Raw genomic sequence first — 24,597 nt, 5'->3', positions numbered from 1 at the left:
ATTTAGGAAATAATATGGAAAATAGCTTATCTTTGATACTTCAAAAACCAGGACATAAAGAGCACTAGAGATGAAATTATTATCATTCATATCCTGCAAAAAGTCATATTACAAATTGATTCAAAGTTGAAAACCACAACTGCTGCTGCACATGAGCCTGTGGAATTTTATGGAAAATATTATGTAGAGGCCTGACAGTGAGATGCAAAAAAGATCCAAAATTACACGAGGAACCAAGCAGAATTCATGCAAATAATGTGAAATGTGATTATAAATCTCTACTGCCTCAACAGCAGCCATGGTAGTGTAATAATACTACTATATTTCTCATATTGTGCTTTGAAGCAAGTCTACATACAAAACGTTTGTCATAATCCAATCATTGATTGTCTCTATTATAGAATGATATAATTTTAATGTAAAAAATAAGGACCAGAATGGAGAGCTGGAATTAATGTACTTGGTTTAGAACTCATCATTAAAATAAAGTTGCTGATTTAGGAAAAAAAGACTTGACTGTGATTAATCGGGAACAAAATGAAAAGTTAAATACTTTGGGGCAGAACTGAGAAGCTTGGCAAGGAGTGTAAGATGGATAGCTGCCAGCTTTGCATTAGTCCCAGTTTTCCTGGAAAATCAGCAGGTGGCCAATTCAGAATAGTTTTTTCATATCTCTCCTCCTCACTAGGGAAGTTGAAAGCTCTGCCCTTTGTGGAAAAGACTGCTTTTCTGTTCTTTCTAATTATCATCTTTATTCTCACATCTACCACATTTTATGGACTGGCTGCACTCAGATCACAGGATTCACAGTAAGCCGTACATAACAGCTTTAAAATTGAACTGATTTGGTCTAAAGGAGCTTCCAAACAAATCACGCGATCTGCAAAACAAAAGCAACAGTAGATGCGGCAAACAATGATGCATGACAAGTTCCCATTGATTTTCCAAACAATTGGCTAAAAGAGCTTTAGCATTATATAAACCAGTTAGATTGTAGAAAGAATCAATTCGTAAACTTCAAAAGACAAAACAGACAATTTTCAAACAGTACCTATGTCATTAAAATACTCAGTAAGTAAACCACTTGCAAATCCTCAATTTTTTTCTGCATTTTTTTACTCACTGTATTTCACATCCATTAGTTGGCTTCACTCCTTGAGTGGATTTCTAAACCTTCATTTCTGAAAATCCAGTACAAGTCTTTACAACCAATTCAGAGTGCCTGGCAACTTTCTTTATTAGTCGGTCTTCCTCAATGACTATAGAAAGGGTCCTTTATTTTGGTTAACCTCAGTCATTCAACACTTACTGCATTTGTAGAACAAATCATACAATTGAGTACATGAAACATTGCAAGAGGTTCTCTTTTCGTGGCATCTGACTACAGCAGAAGAGTAGCCAACATATTAAACATCACAAGCCACTCTTGGCAAGTCTAAATATCCTGGAAATGGGGTCTGTCAGATCTGTGTATGAAGACCAAGGCCAGTAGGTGTGTATGGAGGTGGTGCAGGATTGGGCTTGATGCCTCGAGTTTTCATGTAGGAAATAAATTGGTCTGGGATCTCAGCTAGAACGTCCTTAGCCAGTCGTGCCATGCTAAGCACATGATTTCCTGTGCGGTCAATGTAATCTCGAAATGGCACAAACTGAAAGAAAAAAATATTATTAACACAGTCTTTTGGGGAAGAAACATTAGTTCCAATTAAACAAAATTATTTTCAGCAGGTCGTGCAGACAATAACGAAAAGACTGAAACTATGTGAATAATGCAAAATGACACAAGTTTAAGAGTTTGAATCATGTCAGCACTGCTTTGAATTAAATTGACGGTTCATACAGCATTATTATTTGATATAACTTTCAACTTTGCCCACATCACATTATCCCAAAGCACCAGAATACATCTAGATTTTTTTTCTCTGGATCATCCAATAGATTTCTTGGATTAGATCACTATTTTCCCATTGCATTATTTCAAGTTTATCCTCGGGGTGTTTTTTTATTAAGTTTGTCAGGTGGCCTATCACCACCACTCCCCCTTCCACCCCACGCACACCCATTGCAAAGTCCATCTGAGTCTTATTTGCTCATATTGACTTTATTGGGAAGAACAGCGGATGGTTCCTCAGTTGGTAGGCCATCTGTTCTGCCAAGGCAGTGAAGTTGAAAGAGGCAAGCATTACTTGGGCTACGTATTACTAAATAATACACTAGGTACACATGAGATGACATTAAAGTTACAGAGCTTACAGCGAGGGGAAATTGCAACACTCTCAGATTCAAAACCATTTTTTAAAATGATTATAGCATGGGCCACATTGCACATTACCTTACTGGGAAACTGTTCTGTAACTGAGCAATTATTTAACCATACTAATTCCCAGGGTTGATCCAAGACAGTATAAGCGAAGGCATACCCCATCCAATAACATGAAAGTATATGCACACTTATCTTCTTCCCAAGTCCTATAATATTAAAGACACTTTATGCATGCCATTCCACATTTAAATTCCTTCACAGATTCCATTCTGTCCTGCCTGATATTTCACCATGGCTTAGCCAAGTTGCAAAGGATATTTTTCTGATTGCTTTATTCTACGTAATAGGATAAAGGGCCTCCATCTGTGCTGTAAATCTCTGCTATGCTTTCAACTGTGGTTCTTTCCTTTGAAATATTTGTATTCTGTTTAAATGCCATTTAAATCTTGTTTCAGGTCTTGTGTATTTTATCCACTTCAATATAAGGAAAAGCGCTACAGTGCTTTATAAAACCAGAAATTCAGATGCATCTGACCAGAATCTGTGCAAACAAGCCAGTAACTTGTGGTGCGAGGAGAAGTCCCAAGAACTGCCAATCACCACAAACTGCTGGGTAATTATAATTTCTGTCAATCGCTGCTTCTGAGGACAGCACTCACTTTTAGCCTGCCTGAGAGTTTTATGAAGTTGTTTCACGTTCTCAGTAATTTCCCCCAGTCTTGCAAGTAACCTTTAATAATGCAATAATTGTTAATGACTACCAATCAAGTTTAGTGCCGAAAATGAATAATTAAAATTCTGATGACTCATTTCTTGAATTTAATATAGATTTTTAAAATTGCCATTTTGGAATTATAAGATTTTCTTTCTTTATCTTTTCATTGTTTTTCTTTACTTAAGTCCATTATTTTTCCTCTCATTAACCTTCTTCCTGTGCCTGATTAAATTTTAAATTTGCTCTCATACTCGGCCCTCTTTTTTGCCATTTCTCAATTTTTAAATCTAATAGTGAAGGGGATAACCTGCTGTTCTTGTTGTGCGTCTTGCCCTCTGATAGACTGTTGTCAGCTCTTACAGGGAATAAAAATTTTGAGCTTACAGGGTACTGGAATATTCTAGAACATACCAAAAAAGTCTTCAGCAAATTTCAGCCTCAACATGGCATGCAAAGGCCATGATACCAGATGGATTTTTGAACTATCTTTTTTAACATACATCTAACTCTGCTGATCTTAAGTATTTTTCAAAATTTGAATTTTGAAGAACACGTTACTTAAGAACATTACAAATTTTACAGATACTGGAAATCCAGAGCAACACACCCAAAATGCTGGTGGAACTTAGCAGGTCAGGCAGCATCCATAGAAATGAATAAACAGTCAAAGTTTTGAGCTGAGAGCCTACTTCAGGACCCATGGAAATGAATAAACAGTCGACATTTCGGGCCGAGACCCTGCTTTGGGACTTGAAGAAGGGTGTCAGCCTAAAATGTCGATAATTTATTTACTTCTGTGGATGCTGTCTGACCTGGTGAGTTGCTCCAGCATTTTGTGTGTGTGGCTTATGTTATTTAAAAATTTAGAGTGAGAGTAGGCCGTTTGGCATTTCCAACATGTCCTGCCATTCATTAAGACTATGACTTATCTTCTAACTCAGTTTTATTTCCCAGCTGTATGCACATATCACTTAACTTTTTTAATGTTCAGAAAGTTATCAGTTTCCCTTCTGAATTAATGACTATACTTCCACAGCATATGGGCTTCTAAAACCACACCTCCTCAATGCAATTTCAAACTGGCCCCCATTTATGCTGACACTATACACCTGGTTCCATACTGCTCAACCAGGGGAAGCAGCCGCCCTGACAAGCATCATAAAAATCTTGCAAGCTACGACGAGTTTGCATAAGTCACATACACCATGCCAATTCTTCATCCAAACACATACCTGTACAATATCTCTCTCTGCGAGTTTCCCCCGTGAAGATATTCTGATATCATCTCCATCCAATTCCACCATAGCTACAAACAATGAATAACAAATTTTGCAGCAAATGTAAGTTGCAGAAACTATCTGCTGTTGCATAATTCTCTTTTGGCTCACAATATCGTGTTGTTCAGGTGCACTGGCTGTTTTGGCAGCATACTTAATTTTACCTGTTAGTAAGTGAGTAGAAAATGTTGTGGAGGTTGATTTAACTGAAATTAGGTTTGTTGAAATCACTTCGTGCTATGGACATGAAATGTCTCATGGATCAATCAATGGCCAGATTACTAACCAATTGCACTCATTGGTTTAAAACATGGTTATTCTGCTAAATATCCGGCATATTTGGCTTGATCTTCTGATATTTCCAATTTACCAAAAATGTCTTTATCTTGAGATGACCTGTGTAACCTGCGGTGTTAGAGGATTGTCCTGGGGCCATGGTGTAACGACAATAAGAACATGCGGGCTGCAATCTGTACAAGAGGGTAATTGCTGGTGAGGCACCATGAGGTATAAACAGAGCCTGGGGCCTTTCGGGGCTTTTTGGTGGGTTGCAACCATAACGAACTATTAGGCACTCAGCAGGGGACAACAAAAAGAAGCACGGTGTAAGCAGAACGACCATTGTGGGAGTGGACACGTTAGAGCAGACAGGCTTTGGCTCAACAGGCTGAGGCAAGCACAGGCGGAGGTTCTAAGTAAGTTCCTATTAAGTTTTCTTTTCTGTTAGTATATAGTTAGTGTGGTGAGAATGGGTCCAGAGTTAGAGATAAGTTCCGTATGTGAGATGTGGGAACTTTGGGAGACTGCTCGTCTCCCTGATACCTACCCCTGTGTGAAGTGCACCGAGCTACAGCTCCTCAGACACCATGTTAAGGAAATGGAGCAGCAGCTGGATGACCTTTGGCGCATACGGGAAAATGAGGAGGTGATAGATGGAAGCTACAGAGAGGTACATAGTCACTCCTAAGGTGAAGGATGAAGATACTGGGTGACTGTCAGAAGAGGGAAAGGGAATAGGCTGCCAGTGCAGAGTACCCCTGTTGCCATTACCCTCAATAATAAGTATACTGCTAGGCGGAGGCGTGGGGGGGTGGTGGTTGTGGTGTGGGAATGGTTCACTGAGGGAAGTCACAGCGGAGCAATTTGGAAGGTGGAGGAAAGATACATCACAAAGATGAAGAAGTATTCTAAAGGGAGGCTGAGGCAACCGTGGCTGACAAAGGAGGTCAAAGACAGCATAAAAGCAAAAGAATGGGCAAATATTATAGCAAAAATTAGTGGGAAGGTAGAGAGTGCCAGAAATACCAGAGTGTCAATGGGCAGAAGTGAGTGTCGTTGCTGTTACTAAGGAGAAGGTGCTTGGAAAGCTGAGGAGTCTGAAGGTAGATAAATCAACTGGACCAGATGAACTACCCCCAAGGGTTCCGAAAGAAGTAGGTGAAGAGATTGTGAAGCATTAGCAATGATCTTTCAGGAATCACAAGATCCTGGAATGATTCTGGAGGACTGGAAAATTGCAAATGTCACTCCACTCTTTAAGAAGGGAGGGAAGCAGAAGAAAGAACATTTAGCCTGACCTCAGTGGTTGGGAAGATGTTAGAGTCCAATATTAAGGATGAGGCTTCAGGGTACTTGGAGGCAGATGGTAAAATGTCACTCCGCTATTTAAGAAGGGGGCAAGGAAGCAAAAAGGAAATTATAGACCTGTTAGCTTGACATCGGTGGTTGGGAAATTGTTGGAGTCGATTGTCAAGGATGAGGTTACAGAGTACCTGGAGGCATATGACAAGATAGGCAGAACTCAGCATGGATTCCTTAAAGGAAAGTCCTGCCTGACAAACCTTTTACAATTCCTTGAGGAAATTACAAGTAGGCTAGACAAGGGAGATGCAGTGGATGTTGTATATTTGGATTTTCAAAAGGCCTTTGACAAGGTGCCACACATGAGGCTACTTAACAAGATAAGAGCCCATGGAATTACAGGAAAGTTACATACATGGATAGAGCGTTGGCTGATTGGCAGGAAACAGAGAGTGGAAATAAAGGAATCCTATTCTGGTTGGCTGCTGGTTACCAGTGGTGTTCCACAGGGGCCGCTTCTTTTTACATTGTACATCAACGATTTGGATTATGGAATAGATGGCTTTGTGGCTAAGTTTGCTGACGATACGAAGATAGGTGGAGGGGCCGGTAGTGCTGAGGAAACAGAGAGTCTGCAGAGAGACTTGGATAGATTGGAAGAATGGGCAAAGAAGAAGCAAATGAAATACAATGTTGGAAAGTGTATGGTTATGTACTTTAGCAGAAGAAATAAATTGGCAGACCATTATTTAAATGGGGAAAGAATTCAAAGTTCTGAGATGCAATGGGACTTGGGAGTCCTCGTACAGTATACCCTTAAGGTTAACCTCCAGGTTGAGTCGGTGGTGAAGAAGGCGAATGCAATGTTGGCATTTATTTCTAGAGGAATAGAGTATAGGAGCAGGGATGTGATGTTGAGGCTCTATAAGGCGTTGGTGAGACCTCACTTGGAGTACTGTGGGCAGTTTTGGTCTCCTTATTTAAGAAAGGATGTGCTGACGTTGGAGACGGTACAGAGAAGATTCACTAGAATGATTCTGGGAATGAGAGGGTTAACATATGAGGAACGTTTGTCCGCTCTTGGACTGTATTCCTTGGAGTTTAGAAGAATGAGGGGAGACCTCATAGAAACATTTCGAATGTTGAAAGGCATGGACAGAGTGGATGTGGTAAAGTTGTTTCCCATGATGGGGGAGTCTAGTACGAGAGGGCATGACTTAAGGATTGAAGGGCGCCCATTCAGAACAGAAATGCGAAGAAATTTTTTGAGTCAGAGGATGGTGAATCTATGGGATTTGTTGCCACGGGCAGCAGTGGAGGCCAAGTCATTGGGTGTATTTAAAGCAGAGATTGATAGGTATCTGAGTAGCCAGGGCATCAAAGGTTATGGAGAGAAGGCGGGGGAGTGGGACTAAATGGGAGAATGGATCAGCTCATGATAAACTGGCGGAGCAGACTCGATGGGCTGAATGGCCGACTTCTGCTCCTTTGTCTTATGGTCTTATGGTCTTAAAATGGGCAAAACCCAGCATGGTTTCCTTAAGAGGAAATTTTGCCTGACAAATCTGTTGGAATTCTTTGAGGAAGTAACAGGTAGGACAGACAAAGTAGAGTCAGTGAATGTTATGGATTTTCAGAAGGCCTTTGACAAGGTGCTGCACATGAGGCTACTTAACAAGATAAGATCCCACTGTATTACAGGAAAGATACTAACATGTATAGAAGAATGGCTGCCTGGCACGGGGCAAAGAGTGGGAATAAAGGGTGCCCTTTCTGGTTGGCTGCTGGTGACTAGTAGTATTCTGCAGGGGTTGGTGTTGGTACCGCTTCTTTTCATGTTATATCTCAATCATTTGGATGAAAGAATTGATGACTTTGTGGCCAAGGTTGCAGAAGACACAAAGGTTGGTGTAGGGGCAAGTAGTGTTGAGGAAGCAATATGTCTGCAGAAGGACTTAGACAGATTTGGAGAATGGGCAAAGAAGTAGCAGATGGAATATAACGTGGCGAAATGCAGGGTTATGCACTTCGGTATAAGGAATAAAGACATAGATTATTTTCTAAATGGGGGAAAAAATCAGAAATCAGACATATAAGGGGACTTGGGAGTCCATGTGTAGGATTCCCTAAAGGTTAACTTGCCGGTTGTGTCAGTGGTAAGGAAGGCTAATGCAATATTAGCATTCATTTCAAGAGAGTGAGAATACCAAAGCAAAGATGTAATATTGAGGCTTTGTAAGGTATTGTTCAGACTGCACTTGTCATATTGTGAGCAGGTTTGGACCTCTTATCCAAGGAAAGGTGTGCTGGCAATTCAGAGGGTCCAGAGGAGATTCACGAGAATGATCCCAGGAATGAAAGAGTTAACATATGAGGAGTGCTTGATGGTTCTGAGATTATAATCACTGGAGTTTAGAAGAATGAGGAGGTGATCTCATTGAAACCTATCAAATATAGATAGATGGAATGATTGTGGATAGAGTTTTCCTTTAGTGGGTGCGTCTTGGACCAGAGGGAGCAGCCTTAGACTAGAGGGACATCCATTTAGAACAGAGAAGAGCAAACATTTCTTTAGTTAGAGAGTGGTGAATCTGTGGCGTTCTTTGCCACAGACAGCTGTGGAGGCCAAGTCATTGAGTCTATTTAATGCGGAGGCTGATAGGTTCTTGATAGGCATCAAGGGCTATGGGGAGAAGGCAGAAGAATGGGGTTGAGAGGAATAATAAATCATTCATGATGTAATGGCAGAGCAGACTTGATGGACCGAAAGACTTAATCCTGCTCCTATATTTTATGGTCTTATGTTCCTCCATTTTGCTGATGAGTGCCTTAATCTAACCATGACCTTCAATGGGTCTTGGTTCATGGGATGCATGGAATAATATGGGTGTTAGATGCAGCAGAGGGAATTTTGGTGTCAGTGGAAGAGGGATGTAAAAGGGCAAGTTAATTTGTAATGTGAAATAAGCCTGATAATAACTAGTTTTGAGTTTTCTGGTAGGTGATTGAGTTGACTACTGTACTGACTTTACATGGAATAAGATTAATGTCTAGACTAGGTTTACACAAACTGCAGAGAATATAGGAATGAAGTGTTTTTACAAGTCAATACAGAACTTTAATATCTTATTAAGTGAGCTTAGGGTGATCATAATTTGTAGAATAAAATTTTGCCTATTACTGAAGATAAATTAAAAAAGTAAAACTTTCATGTTCCATGTAAAAAGGGAAGAGAAAAACATATTGGAATTAAAAATGCTGGTTTGCAGCATAGATTTTATCTTTCATCCACACACACACCTCTCTAATGAATGAAGGTCATAATTAGTGCAGGGTCGTACTTTGATGGACATCTGCATGTTTCTGTTGCATGGCTTTAGTTACTCTTTATTCTTGAGCCTTCAGAATTCTCTGCACAGTTTCAGCTCCGCTTTAAGGTTGGAGTCTTTGACTGTTTGCTGAGAAATCATATGAAACCTTGTTACTTTTTATATTACCAGCCTAAGTGTGAGCACCTGCATTTCATTGTGAGATTGAAGTGGAATTACATGTCAGTGGGCAAATGAAGTTACTTGCCTACCACTGCACTAACAGCTTTGTGTTATATTTCTCTTTAATCCAGAATTGTATAACTCTTTACAAAAAAAAACACAGGAACAATTGATTAGCTGGTTGGCAGTTCAATGGCATGATTTATGCATTACTTTGAGATTTGATGTGAGAACTAATGGAATCTTAGGTCCATGTCCATCTTTTATCATCCAGATCTATATACAGTGAATGAATGTTAAAACTGCTTCCCAACTGATTGGACTTTGATTACTTCAGGGCATTCAAGAAAGAAGAAAGGAAATAGATTTTCAGGTCATAGAATTGTGAGACGTGTGCCACATAATATAAGCAATGCAATGCCATCTCAATTAATGGTGTATTAATTTACGATGCAGATTATGGTGATCTCAGTCAATGGTGAAATTGTCCCAACGATTCCTACTTTAATATACAATACTGAGATTAATTACTTTTTGAAATTTGAGGTTTAAAGTAAAAGAAACATACTGATCTATGTAGTTCAGTTCCATGGAAATCATTAAATAGCTTGAAGATTTATCATAAACAATTACCATCTGTGATAATTGCTTAGATGGAATAGTTAGACAAACTGTTAAGGTACATTACTGAGATGCATTTTGTTGCAAAATGTTATTGAGATTAGATTAAAAGTACAGCACTCAATATTTTTATCAAGATTTTCACATTATGAAGTAAATATCACATGTGTACTTCAATTGCGAAGAAAAATAACTTCATTTAATTAAGAAAAGGAAATGAATGCTCAATAGAATCAGCTACTATGCATTTAACAACAATATTCTTCCAAGGCTCCAGAAATTTCATTCATATTGTTAATGAGCAAGGTGCTTGATATTAAATTCCATATAAATTCACACTTCAGCTTTCTCTTTAGTTAAACTTTGTAGATACTTCTTAACAAAAATATGTGAATTCTACTCACCATCAAATTCTGCCTGTCCAACTCCAACAATTATAATGGACATAGGAAGTTTAGCAGCCTATATAATGAGAAAAATAATACAACAGATTGAGGACTTGTCCAATGGAATCAATTTAAGTTTGAAGAATTAACGTGATAGTGTCCTAATGAGGTAAACCTGTTTAACGACTGCCTTTAGTAGAACCTTTGGAAGTGGTAGCTGAAATAGTGGTAGCAGAAGACAATTATTTGCAGTGGGTAGATATATAGCAATTTTGGAAAAGACTCGATTTTGAAATTGTGAAAAGTACCATGAAAGTCTTAGGACACATTAACCACACTGCAACCCAGAACAGAATAAGCAGATGATTGACACATCCCAATTTAACTGCATATAGTACAAGTTTTTGAATATCTACTGACACTCATGTACTATGTGATGAGATTTCTAGACCCACGAACTACAAATTGTACTTTCCAATGTCCTTCACATGCTGCTGTTTCATGTGCATCTGTCATCACAGACCTTGTCTTTATTTCAAATCAGCATACATAAAGGGTGCTGCAGAAGTTCATAAAATGTCAGTTTAACTTCAGTGGGAAGGTCCAGTTGCTGAAATTATATGAGGTAACTGCTTTGATTACAGCAGTATGTATAAATTAAATTGTTGACTGCCAAGAAAAAATTAGACTTTTTCTGTTACCTATTCATAGACCATGTGTATGGCTGAGCAGTTATAACCAATTTTGAAAGTCTGTCTTAGCTGTTCAAAATATATAATGTTAATTGATTTTGTAAATTAAGCTATAATAATTAAGTGCAAGCTAATGTATGCTCTAATAAAACATATAATAAATCTGTCATTTCTTTGTATTGTTTCAGACTTCAGAGTCAGACATTCAGAAGACAGGCACCCTAGTTTTATTTTTGAGAGCTAGCCTTCCTCCTAATTTACTTGAGAGTAACAACATATGATTGGACAGGGTAGTGATGCAGTGGTTATGTTAATAGGCTAGTAACATATTCATAGAAACATAGAAAACCTACAGCACAATACAGGTCCTGCGGCCCACAAAACTGTGCCGAACATGTCCCTATCTTAGAACTACCTGGGCTTACCCATAGCCCTCTATTTTTCTAAGCTCCATGTATCCATCCAGGAGTCTCTTAAAAGACCTTATCATTTCCACCTCCACCACTGTCACCGACAGGCCATTCCTTGCACTTACCACTCAAACATACCCCTGACATCCCCTCTGTACCTACTTCCAGGCACCTTAAAACTATGCCCTCTCATGCTAGCCATTTCAGCCTTGGGTAAAAACTTCTGACTATCCACACGATCAATGCCTCTCATTATCTTGTACACCTCTATCAGGTCACCTCTCATCCTCTGTCGCTCCAAGGAGAAAAGGCCGAGTTCACTCAACCTATTCTCATAAGGCATGCTCCCCAATCCAGGCAACATTCTTGTAAATCTCCTCTGCACCCTTTCTATGGTTTCCATGTCCTACCTGTAGTGAGGTGATCAGAATTGAGCACAGTACTCCAAGTGGGGTCTGACCAGGGTCGTATATAGCTGCAACATTACCTCTCGGCTCTTAAACTCAATCCCACGATTGATGAAGGCCAGTGCTCCGTATGCCGTCTTAACCACAGATTCAACCTGCGTAGCAGCTTTGAGCGTCCTGTGGACTCGGACCACAAGATCCCTCTGATCCTCCACACTGCCAAGAGTCTTGCCATTAACACTATATTCTGCCATCATATTTGACCTACCAAAATGAACCACCTCACACTTATCTGGGTTGAACTCCATCTGCCACTTCTCAGCCCAGTTTTGCATCCTATTAATGTCACTCTGTAACCTCTGACTGCCCTCCGCACTATCCACAACACCCCCAACCTTTGTGTCATCAGCATATTTACTAACCCATCCATCCACTTCCTCATCTAGGTCATTTATAAAAATCACAAAGAGTAGGGGTCACAGAACAGATCCCTGAGGCACACCACTGGTCACCAGCCTCCATGCAGAATATGACCCATCTACAACCACTCTTTGACTTCCGTGGGCAAGCCAGTTCTGGATCCACAAAGCAATGTCCCCTTGGATCCCATGCCTCCTTACTTTCTCAATAAGCTTTACATGGGGTACCTTATCAAATACCTTGCTAAAATCCATATACACTATGTCTACTGTTCTACCCTCATCAATGTGTTTAGTTGCATTCTCAAAAAATTCAATCAGGCTCGTTAGGCACGACCTGCCTTTGACAAAGCCATGCTGACTATTCCTAATCATATTATGCCTCTCCAAATGTTCTTAAGTCCTGCCTCTCAGGATCTTCTCCATCAACTTACCAACCACTGAAGTAAGACTCAGTGGTCTATAATTTCCTGGATTATCCCTACTCCCTTTCTTGAACAATGGGACAACATCCACAACCCTCCAATCCTCCGGAACCTCTCCCATCCTCATTGATGATGCAAAGATCATTACCAGAGACTCAGCAATCTCCTCCTTTGCTCCCCACAGTAGCCTGGGGTACATCCCGTCCGGTCTCAGTGACTTATCCAACTTGATGCTTTCCAAAAGCTCCAGAACATCCTCTTCCTTAATATCTACATGTTCAAGCTTTTCAGTCTGCTGCAAGTCATCCCTACAATTGCCAAGATCCTTTTCCGTAGTGAATACTGAAGCAAAGTATTCATTAAGTACCTCTGCCATCTCCTCCGGTTCCATACACAATTTTCCACTGTCACACTTGATTGGTCTTATTCTCTCACGTCTTATCCTCTTGCTCTTCACATATTTGTAGAATGACTTGGAGTTTTGAGTTAATGAGGTACTCGAGGAATATAAAGAATGTAAAAAGAATCTTAAGAAAGAAATTAGAAAAGCTAAAAGAGGATACGAGGCTGCTTTGGCAAGTAAGGTGAAAATAAATCCAAAGGGTTTCTACGGTTATGTTAGTGGCAAAAGGATAGTGAGAGATAAAATTGGTCCCTTGGAGAATCAGAGTGGATGGCTATGTGCGGAGCCAAAAGAGATGGGGGAGATTTTGAACAATTTCTTTTCTTCGGTATTCACTAAGGAGAAGGATATTCAATTGTGTAAGGTAAAGGAAACAAGTAGGGTAGTTATGGAAAGTATGACAATTAAAGAAGAGGAAGTACTGACACTTCTAAGGAATATAAAAGTGGATAAGTCTCCGGGTCCGGACAAGATATTCCCTAGGACTTTGAGGGAAGTTAGTGTAGAAATAATAGGGGCTCTGACAGAAATATTTCAAATGTCATTAGAAACGGGGATGGTGCCGGAGGATTGGCGTATTGCTCATGTGGTTTCATTGTTTAAAAAGGGTTCTTAGAGTAAACCTGGCAATTATCGGCTTGTGAGTTTGACGTCAGTGGTGGGTAAATTGATGGAAAGTATTCTTAGAGATGGTATATATAATTTTCTGGATAGACAGGGTCTGATTAGGAACAGTCAACATGGATTTGTGCGTGGAAGGTCATGTTTGAGAAATCTTATTGAATTTTTTGATGAGGTTACTAAGAAAGTTGATGAGGGTAAAGCAGTGGATGTTGTCTATATGGACTTCAGTAAGGCCTTTGACAAGGTTCCACACGGAAGGTTAGTTAAGAAGGTTCAATTGTTAGGCATTAATATGGAAGTAGTAAAATGGATTCAGCAGTGGCTAGATGGGAGACGCCAGAGAGTAGTGGTGGATAACTGTGTATCAGATTGGAGGAGGGTGTGTAGCGGTGTGCCTCAGGGATCTGTACTGTCCAATGTTGTTTGTAATATATATTAATGATCTAGATGATGGGGTGGTAAATTGGATTAGTAAGAATGCAGATGATACTAAGATAGGTGGTGTTGTGGATGATGAGGTAGGTTTTCAAAACATGCAGAGAGATTTAGGACAGTTAGAAGAGTGGGTGGAAAGATGGCAGATGGAGTTTAATGCTGAAAAATGTGAGGTGCTACATTTTGGTAGAACTAATCAAAATAGGACATACATGGTAAACGGTAGGGCATTAAAGAATGCTTTAGAACAGAGGGATCTAGGAATAATGGTGCATAGTTCCCTGAAGATGGAATCTCATGTGGATAGGGTGGTGAAGAAAGCTTTTGGTTTGCTGGCTTTTATTAAGCAGAGCATTGAGTATAGGAGTTGGGATGTAATGTTGAATTTGTTGTATAAGGCATTGGTAAGGCCAAACCTGGAGTATTGTGTATAGTTCTGGTCACCGAATTATAGGAAAGATATCAATAAAATTGAAAGAGTACAGAGGAGGTTTACTAAAATGTTGCCTGGGTTTCATCTCCTAAGTTACAGAGAAAGGTTGAACAAGTTAGGTCTTTATTCTTTGGAGCGTAGAAGGTTGAGGGGAGACTTAATAGAGGTGTTTAAAATTATGAGGGGGATTGACAGAGTTGACGCAGTTAGACTTTTTCCATTGAGAGTGGGGAAGATTCAAACAAGAGGGAATGGGTTGAGAATTAGAGGACAAAAGTTTAGGGGTAACATGAGGGGGAACTGCTTTACTCAGAGAGTGGTAGCTGTGTGGAATGAGCTTCCAGCAGAAGTGGTTGAGGCAGGTTCTATGTTGTCATTTAAAGTTAAATTGGATAGATATATGGACAGGAAAGGTATGGAGGGTTATGGGCTGAGTGCAGGTCGGTGGGAATAGGATAGGGTAAGAGTTCGGCACGGACTGGAAGGGCCGAGATGGCCTGTTTCCGTGCTGTAATTGTTATATGGTTGTATGGTTATATGGTTTTCCTTAATCCTGTCTGCCAAGGCCTTCTCATGGCCCCTTCTGGCTCTCCTAATTTCTTCCTTCAGCTCCTTGCTGCTAGCCTTATAATCTTCTAGATTCCTATCATTATCTAGTTTTTTGAACCTTTAATAACCTTCACCCGAAGGACAGTAAAATTGCAAATGTCACTCGACTTAAGGGGTTAACATATGAGGAGTACTTGATGGCTCTTGACCTATACTCACTAGTGTTTAAAAAAAATAAGGGGTGGGGGAGGAAATAATCTCATTGATACCTACCAAATATTGAAAGTCCTAGATAGAGTGGGCGTGAAGAGAACACTTCCAATAGTGGGGGAGTCTAGGACCAGAGGATGCAGCCTCAAAATACAAGGGCATCCCTTTAGAACAGAGATGAGAAGGGATTTGTTTACCCAGAAGGTGGAATTCATTGCTACAGATGATTGTGGAGGCCAAGTCACTGCGCATACTTAAAATAGAGGTTGATAGGTAAGGGGAGTGGGGTCAAAGGTTATAAGAAGATGGCAGGGGAATAGGGTTGAGAAGCATAATAAATCACCCATAATGGATTGGTAGAGCAGACCTAATGGGCCAGATAACCTAATTTTGCTCCTATGTCTTGTGGTCTTACGATCTAAGACCAACAATTCAAATTCACATCTCTCCATGACAGACAAGGACTTTAAATTCAAACAATGAGGTGGAAATTAAGCTGAACAAAAAAACTTTAATAATGTTAACAATTGGCATGTGGAATTAAAACCTTGTCATTAGGGGAAAGAAAATGCCATTTTTACCTTGTCCAGCTTATGTGTGACTCCAGACCCCACCAGTGTGGTTGACTCTTTTTAATGGCCTTACAAGCAGTAGGTTCAAGGGCAATTATGGTTGGGCAATTAAAGTTGATAAATATCAATAATTTGAAAGCTCAGGGGAGGTTATTGAATCTTTCAAGATAGTTTGCATATACCTGGTAATGTTAACAAGTTGTTAATAAGCTATTAGATACACATAGGAAGTTCCTGTCCCTAAGAATATCATTAAAAGACAATTCTAAGAGTTGCTTTGATTTAAAAGCTAAGTGTTGCATAAATCAGTACTCTCCTATATTTACGACAAAGCAAGACTAAACCTCTGATTGGGGAAGTTTAATCCATTCATAATAAATGCTTATATGAACTTTTCTTTTAACTCAGAGGTTATCCAATTTATTTATTTTACTGCCCATTTATCTTATCAACCATTGCCAAGATTAAAGTTCTTTTCATTGTCTTTCTTTTTTTTGTAAAGTAGCAAGGATCAATAACCTGTTTAGAATTTTAAAAATGACTACAGATAGAAAGTAGTGATTAAAACTAAATTATGCATTGAAATTTATTGTCGTGAATGTGAAGGAACTTAAACAGTAGAGAAAGTATCAGTTCTGTGCCACTATGAATCTGAATAAATAGTCACAAGCTATCTTAAAAAAGACAAATTTAGAACCTCGCAAACACGAGGAAATCTGCAGATGCTGGAATTTCAAGCAACACACATAAAAGTTGCTGGTGAATGCAGCAGGCCGAGCAGCATCTCTAGGAAGAGGTACAGTCGACGTTTCGGGCCGAGACCCTTTGTCAGCACTAACTGAAAGAAGAGCTAGTGAGAGATTTGAAAGTGGGAGGGGGAGGGATGGAGCCAAGAGCTGGACAGTTGATTGGCAAAAGGGATATGAGAGGATCATAGGACGGGAGGCCTAGGGAGAAAGAAAGGGGGAGGGGGGAAGCCCAGAGGATGGGCGAGTCAGCAACAAGTTCACCTGCAACTTTTAAATTTATAACCTAGTATGAATCAGATGTTGAACTGGAGTGCAGCAGTTAGAGTTCATGCATTAACAACCAATAATTCACTGAGAAGCACATATATATCGACAAGCTTTACAACTATACTCAATACTTTCAAAGCTTAAGTATGTATTGTTGCTCTTTCTTTGAGGAATATGTCAAAAGGCTCGGATATCAAGGCTCTTAATAGATTTGTGCTCCTTGTATATTTTGGCAGACAAAAGCCTAGGCAACATCCATGAAATGCATACAACTAGTTTAGGAAAATAAAATACATGAGGGTACCACATTGAAGATAACTGGCGAAAATAAAAGCTTATGTTGGAGGAGCTAACTTGGTAGTAAACTGAGAGTAGGCATAAATGTGTCCTTATCTGGTTACCAGGGTGTAACAGGTAGATGTAACAGGGATCAGTGCTGGCAACTCAGCCTTTGCAAGATATATTAGATGAAGATGCAAAGATAGATACAAAAGTTAGCTGAGAAGCATACTATTGAAATGTTGAGAGATTGCAGAACTCTGAGATGTAGAGGGATCTGGTGTTTTATCTCAAGACCCATAATTAATTAATTTATAGATACAATATATTATTAGGAAAGTTAATAGATCACCATTGTTTCTTGGTAAAGGAACTAAATACAGAAATAGTAAGGTTATGCTTCTTTTATATTGGACATTGGTGAGGTCATATTTGGAGTATTGTGCATAGCATTGATCTTTTTGTCTTATGAAAATAATGTTAATAGTGTAGCAGCAGAAAGATCAGAGAAGGTTTATGAAACAAATATCTGGAAGGGTTAATGTCATATGTGGAAATGTTTTGCATCCACAGGAGTGTAGAAGTGTTAGAGGGGACTTGATTGAATCACATATGATCTGAGAGGTCTTGACAGGGTGCATTTTGAAAGAAAAAAATGTTTCATCTTGTGAAATAATCTAGGACCATGAGTCATTTTTTAAAAGTAAGTGGCTGCCCATTTAGGACACAAAGAAGCAAAACATTTTCTCTCACAATCAAGAGATTTTGAATTGTATTTCTCTAAGGGTGAATGTTTTAAAGACAGAAGTGAATAGATTCTTAATTAACAAAGAAATTAAAGATTGCAGGTGAGTAGATGGGACTATAGAGTCCAAGATACAATCTGATCACCAAAAATTTTAAAAAATGGGATTGATGAATTAGTGCGAATGGTTGGCTGATGATCAGCATGGACTCAGAGAGGTGAAAGGCTTGTTTCTGTGCTGTATCTCTCTATGAACCCTATCAATGATCTTGTGAAGTAGAAAAGCATTCTCGAAGGCAGAATGGTCTACGGCTGCTGCTAATCCATATGTCTGTACTTTTCAAGTCGATTGACCATAAGCCGCCTTCTCCCCGTAACATTTGATGTTGATACTAATCAAGAACCTATCAATCTCTGCTTTAAATATAACCATTAACTTGGTCTGCACAGCCAAATTACATAGAATGTAATGTAACAGGTCATTCAACCATCTTCTCCCTGCTGGTGTTTCTGCTCTCCCCACCATTACCACTTCCTTCCATTCCTCTCTTCCTCGACCTGTTTCTGTGTGGTTCACCTCTCATTTTCAGACCAGCCGGGAGGGTGGGCGAGCAATGGCCAGACATGCAGGTGCTTTGGGAGTCATTGTATTTAGTGCAGCTGGCTGTTGCACCGAGATCCGATGTGACAACATTTTATGTGTGGTGTGTGATTAGGTTTCAGAGGCATTGGAGTCAATTAAATAATAACTCGCAAAAGGAAAAGAGATAAATACTTTAATGGAGGAAAAAGGCACAAGGAAATGTGGAAGGAAGAGTGAGTGGGACTATCCGGATTTATCTCTGGGGAACTGACACACACCCGGTGATCTGCTTGGCCTCCTTTTTTGCCATGTTGTTTTATGTATGTTTAAAAGGTAAATCACCCACTTACAGTAAGTTTGGCCACTTAACTGTACTATTGACTTCCTCTAATAACTTCATAAGAAATTGATTTTCTATAAACCATTTCTCACTGACACACAGAAAGCCAATTGCAACCTACCAATGGAGCATAATCTGTCATTTGCTTTCGAGGCTAATTCCAGGAACTGAACACACGCTCTTTTCATCACGACAATGCAAACAAAAATCTCAGCATCCAACCCATTTTATGCTTCAGAGATAAGTTGAAAATTACCCCTGTTGTTTGCTGATAAAGTCTGATGTATTTTCACAGGGTTATGCTGTTATTTTCATGATAGAATGAAGCAATTTTAGATGGGCCTTTATATGTGGATCAGTAACCGTTTGGAATTAAATTGGTAATCCCACTCAGAAATGGGATTTTAATTACAGATGTGGTATTATATGCAACTAATAATATAATGCTTGACGCCTGTAATCTTGTTTGGGGTTATGTCCTAAAGTTGCCTAAGCAACCAGAAACTTTCACTCTGATTTTTTTTCATCCAATAAAATAAATATTTACACTGGATTCTTTATAGCACAAGAGGCAAGTGTATTATATCTGCATCTTGGGTGTTGTTTCACAGTAAGTAATCTGTTCAGAATTTGTTATGATTTCCTATTCTGTCCACAGTTTGGATAACTGAGCAGTTCATACTGTCGAAACTTCTGCTTGCTTCACATAAAATTACAGCGTTAAATCAAGGAAATACCAATTAGGAGAAATAATAAATGGAAAGCATAAACAGAAGGGTAAACAATGCATGTTAGAGCAAGAGGAAATTAATAGCATTATATTGGACCACCGCCAAAATATTCACATTGAAACAAACATCATTGACATTAGGCTCTGAAGGCAAAGTCCAATAGTGAACAGAGAGCCTTAGCAGAAGAACCAAATGAATACAGATGTACGCTTGCTATCTAGACTTGTTATTTTATTTTGTATTCCTACAGAATTGAATTGGTTATGAGTCTCAAAACAATGGTGATTGATTAAAATCAAAACCAATTTATATTCATAAAATCAAATTCACTTGCAATAAATAAAATGTCATCTGGAGGTAATTTACTTTTTCTATTGATGCAATTACAGTGGGACAGTTGATAATCGTGAGTTATCCAACTAATTTAATCTGGCCTTTAAAATAAAGCTACTGATTTTGAGTTTGTGTAAACTTGGTGAAGTTAAAAGGAAATAATAATCAGAAATTAATGAAAAATAAGGTGTTGATTATTTTCATCTATTTTCAATAAAATTGTCTCCGGGTACTACATAAAGGTAAAAATACCCTTTCAATTATTTCTTTGAGCCTTTTTCTTCCCCTCTAATATTTCCCATCATGGCTGTTGACCTGTCATATATTAGATAGTTAAAATACAATTTAGAATTAACTAATGTTAAGCAGGTCTCTTTTGTAAATATAGGAAAATGCTAGAGGAAGTAAAGTAGTCTTGGGGAAGTGTTGAAGGTTGAAATAATTTCAACAATGTGAATAAAACAAGAATTGACAGGCAGCCAAAACATTAATGATATAATTAAGTGAAAAAAAATAAAACTTCAGGGAGAGTTATGTATAACTACCTGGTACTATGTGTTAATTGCTAGAATACATAAATAAAGAGTTATTAACTTTGATTAAAGGTAATGGGGATTTTAACTTTTTTCTTGGTTGAGGTGAGCAGACAAGTTTGTGCCAAAATGACACTGAAGTTCTTTAGCAGATTCATAATAGGTTTTTACAACATCTCCTGAATCAACACAGATGGGCTATATTGGATTTAACAGTGAGCCACATTGTGGTAATAGTTAGTTGACACATTCCAGGCATCAGTGTCTGTGCACTACAACACAGAATTTAAGAATGTACTGGACACTATATGCCTGGTGCCTTTGAACAGGTCCCTCACCTGTATGCCAGTCCTAGCTTGTGGACCATACTAAATTGAATGGGGTTACCAATCTAAACTGAAATAAATATAGGTAAATGATTTGATTGCTTCTTGTGTTATTATGTGTGTACACAATAAAGAACTTCAGTTCCCATGCGCAATGTGGGCGGTTCACCTGGAACCAGAGGTGACTTTAGTGAACTGGGAGCGCATGCTAAAGTGGGGAGCTAGAAGCAATGACCGTTTCCTGTTAATAAATGTGCTAGCATTTAAACCCATGCGAAGTTTGTCTTTGTTAAAAGAACAAGCATAACATGGTGCTAGAAGTCAGCATGAGGTCTAAATATGGTGTGTAAATAAATACCACAATCGACTAAGAAAGAGACGTTGTTTCCGTCAGAGAGAAGCTGCTGCCCAGAGAGCATGTTGTGTCTTGAAGCTGCCAAAGTTTACCGGATTCAGCAACAGAGAAGCCCAAAAAATTCTGTAATGGATAACCTACATCCTCCCACAGCTATGCAGTTTACTGCAATCTAGCTGATAACTGGAAACGCTTCAAACATTGATTCACTATATATTTAGTGATGAGCAGAGCCAACGGGGCAGATGAAAAGCTGAAATCATCTATCTTTCTGCATGCAATTGGCGAAGATGCTTTGAACATCTATGACAACTTTCAAGCTGATGAGGCAGCCTTGACATTGGATACTCTGATGACAGAATTTGAGGAGTATTTTGTCCCAAGTATAAACATCATGTTTTAAAGGTATCAGTTCTTTACCTGTGAACAGAGAAACAAGGTGTCAGCTTTGACCAATACTTAGCTGAGCTTCATACACTGAGTAAGTCCTGGGATTTTGGAGATTTGAGAGACTCACTAGTCAAAGGCAAGATAGTTTGTGGAATCCCAGATAATGGGCTAAGATAAAGCTTGTTCTGTGAAAAAGATTTGAAACTAGAAAAGGGTATCAATATATATGGGGCAGCGGAGACCACACAAGCACAAGCTATGGAGCTGCACAGAACAGAAACAACAGTACACGCTGTGAAAACAGAGGGGCAGGGCAGAAGGCATTTCCAAAAGCTACAGCATAGTAAAAAGGTAGGCTCAAACAGTAAATGCAGCAAGTGTGGAAGTAGGCACAATCCAACAATGTGTCCTGCTTATGGGAAATCCTGCAATAACTGTGGGAAGAAGAATCATTTTGAAAAGTGCTGTAAAGCTGGGGCTACCAAGAAAAAGGAAAACACAGTTGCTGAGGAAATGGAGGCAGTCTTTGTAAATTTCCTGCAGACTGCTGGTGCTGGTAAAACCGAATGGATTGTTCCAGTGACTGAATTAGTCAGTAATTCCGTTCAAGCTTGACACTGGAGCCCAGGTGAATTTGTTGCCAATGGATGATGATAAGACTCTCAAAGTAAAGAACAAGATATACCCAGTGAAGTTACAAGTGACAGGCTATACTGGAGAGAACGTTCCAGTGAAAGGGGGCTGTACACGAAAGGCAGCACCTAAAAGCACAGTTACTGATTGTAGATAAGAGATTACAGCCAATATGAGGCATATGAAAAGCTCAACCTGGTGGAAAGAGTGTTGGTAGTCCCTTCACAGACCAAAGGTGATCAGGCTACACTCAACAAAGCGTACACAGATGTCTTTGAGGGTATGGATGCTTACCTGATGTAGCTTGAGAAACTCATTCCAGCATCCATGAGAGTTCCAGAGTTGTTATGAAAGAGAAGCACAAAAACTCTGGCTTCCGTAGACATCCGTATCAGCTACACCAGCTTGACAGTCAGGATGCCAGTGTTGAACAGAGTGATCATGATGGGGAAGTTGCCAGTCTTGCTTCTACATTACGCAGCTCTTGTTCAAAATCTGTCTCTCATCAAATTTCAGTTAAAAATTGGAAATCAAAAAAATCTCCATGATCCTTTCGGAACTTGAGGAGGAAAAATAAAAAGGAAGATGGGGAGACCTCGGTCAGAAGGACAGCAACAGTTCTATACAAGCCAACAGGAGGAGTTGATATCTCTGAAACACAGTCAACAGAGAACCTCTGTGAATGGAGACAGAATCAGATGGAACTTGTGCAAAGACTTACTGACCACATGGATGTAGTTCAGAGCTGTGTTAGAAAACCTGCATGAAGGACACCTGGGTACAGTCAAGATGAAGAGTCTCGCTCGGAGCCAAGTGTGGTGGGTAGGAGTAGATAAACAGATTGAAGACTTGGCCAAAAGCCAAAAGTTCAAAATGCACCCCCACAGGAACCACTACACCCGTGGCAGTGACCGCCACCACCATGGCAAAGAGTACGTATTGACTTTGCTGGGCCTTTCATGGACTCCATGTTTCTGATTGCTGTGGATGCTCATTCAAAGTGGCTGGAGGTTATACCTGTGAAGTCAACCACTTCAGCAAAGACTGCCTCCACCCTGAGGACTATCTTCACCAGAAATGGCTTACCAGAAAAAACTGTGCGTGACAACGGACCACAATACACGTCAGAAGAATTCTGACTGCTCCTGGAGAAAATGTCATCAGACATTTCAAGTCAGCTCTTCACCACCCAGCAATGAATGGCTTAGCTGAAAGGTTTATCTAAAGCTTTAAGAAGTCCATTAAAGCAATGGACAAGGAGGACATTTCTCTACAGCACAAGGTGGACAACTTCCTTTTTGTGTATCAGAACTCTGTTCATGCGATGACAAATCAAACACCTGCAATGTTGTTCATGAGCAGGAATCTGAGATCTCTCATACATCTCCTGAAACCAGATCTATGGATGGGAAGTGCAAAATAATCAGTTCAGCCAGTTGCCAAGTAAAGCAGCAAGGAGCTTCGATACTGGCCAGGAAGTCCTAGCGCGTGATTACTGAGAAGACAAGTCGACCCCTGGTAGGATAGGATCACTGATGCACACAATGAATGTTGGGGATCAGACATGGAAATGTCATGTGGACCAGATACTGGATGCTCAACTGAAGAACACAACTGAGTCAACTGTATCCACAAGACAAACACATTACAGTCACCAGACTTACCTCTCAGTGATGATGTCATTGACAGTAATGTGACACCAGAAACTGAGAACGTTGTCTTAGACAAGACACCTACCAAAGCTGATGCCACTCCACAGGCCCAGAGTTTCTATCCTGAAAGAAACAGAGCACCACCCAGAAGATTGAACCTTCAGAACTGTGAAGTTAGTTATGGACTGTCATTGTGAAAGCATGTTTATTTGGAATATGGGTTTACAGAAGGGAATTGAATGTTATGTACATATATAGTTTTACATCGCATTGGTCTAAAGGAGGAGGAAGTGTAATGTATGGATCTATTTCTTTTGGAACAATGACAACAATGACCACCCCCCCCCCCCCAGCACGATGTATCGATCTGTTATCTATGCATGTGCGTTGTTTTTCTCTCTCTCATGTTAACACACCAGTTAAAGCCAGTTCCTGTGTGTGTGACACAATAGGCTCCATTATGAAGCACGGGGAGTGAATTATGGTCACACAACAAGATCAAGAACAGAGACAAACATACTGGATCTTGGCAGAAGGACGTGAAAGAAATGAGCACATAGGTCAGAATTCTCAAAAGGACACTGGTATTAATGCAGCAAGTGAAAGCAAAACATCTGCAGAAGCAAATAGCAGTCCAAAAGGGATCATTAAGCCATCACAGAGCCAGATTGAGAGTGGCTGAGTGAATAAGAGACTATTTGCTTATTACAATTGAAGTTAATGTAAATATCTTTGCTGGAAAGCATTATTGTGTCTTGCAGGCTTATA

The 24,597-nt window shown here is 39.6% G+C and overlaps 1 protein-coding gene across 6 annotated transcripts in view; it reads right to left on the bottom strand.

Annotated features, from left to right (window-relative positions):
- Positions 1–1,460: 1,460 nt before the first annotated feature.
- The window catches only part of LOC140209516 (copine-8-like), a 669,962-nt gene continuing 646,825 nt past the window's right edge, over positions 1,461–24,597 (bottom strand). For all 6 annotated transcript variants that reach the window (XM_072277770.1, XM_072277771.1, XM_072277769.1 and 3 more), the window contains 3 exons: positions 10,353–10,410; positions 4,211–4,284; positions 1,461–1,649 (listed from right to left, as the gene is read on the bottom strand). In XM_072277770.1, the coding sequence (XP_072133871.1) occupies positions 1,461–1,649; positions 4,211–4,284; positions 10,353–10,410 (321 nt within the window). The remainder of the gene's footprint in view (positions 1,650–4,210; positions 4,285–10,352; positions 10,411–24,597) is intronic.

The sequence above is a fragment of the Mobula birostris genome, chromosome 14, assembly GCF_030028105.1.
Source record: "Mobula birostris isolate sMobBir1 chromosome 14, sMobBir1.hap1, whole genome shotgun sequence".
Taxonomy (NCBI): domain Eukaryota; kingdom Metazoa; phylum Chordata; class Chondrichthyes; order Myliobatiformes; family Myliobatidae; genus Mobula; species Mobula birostris.
This window is presented reverse-complemented; position numbering and strand designations above follow the sequence as displayed.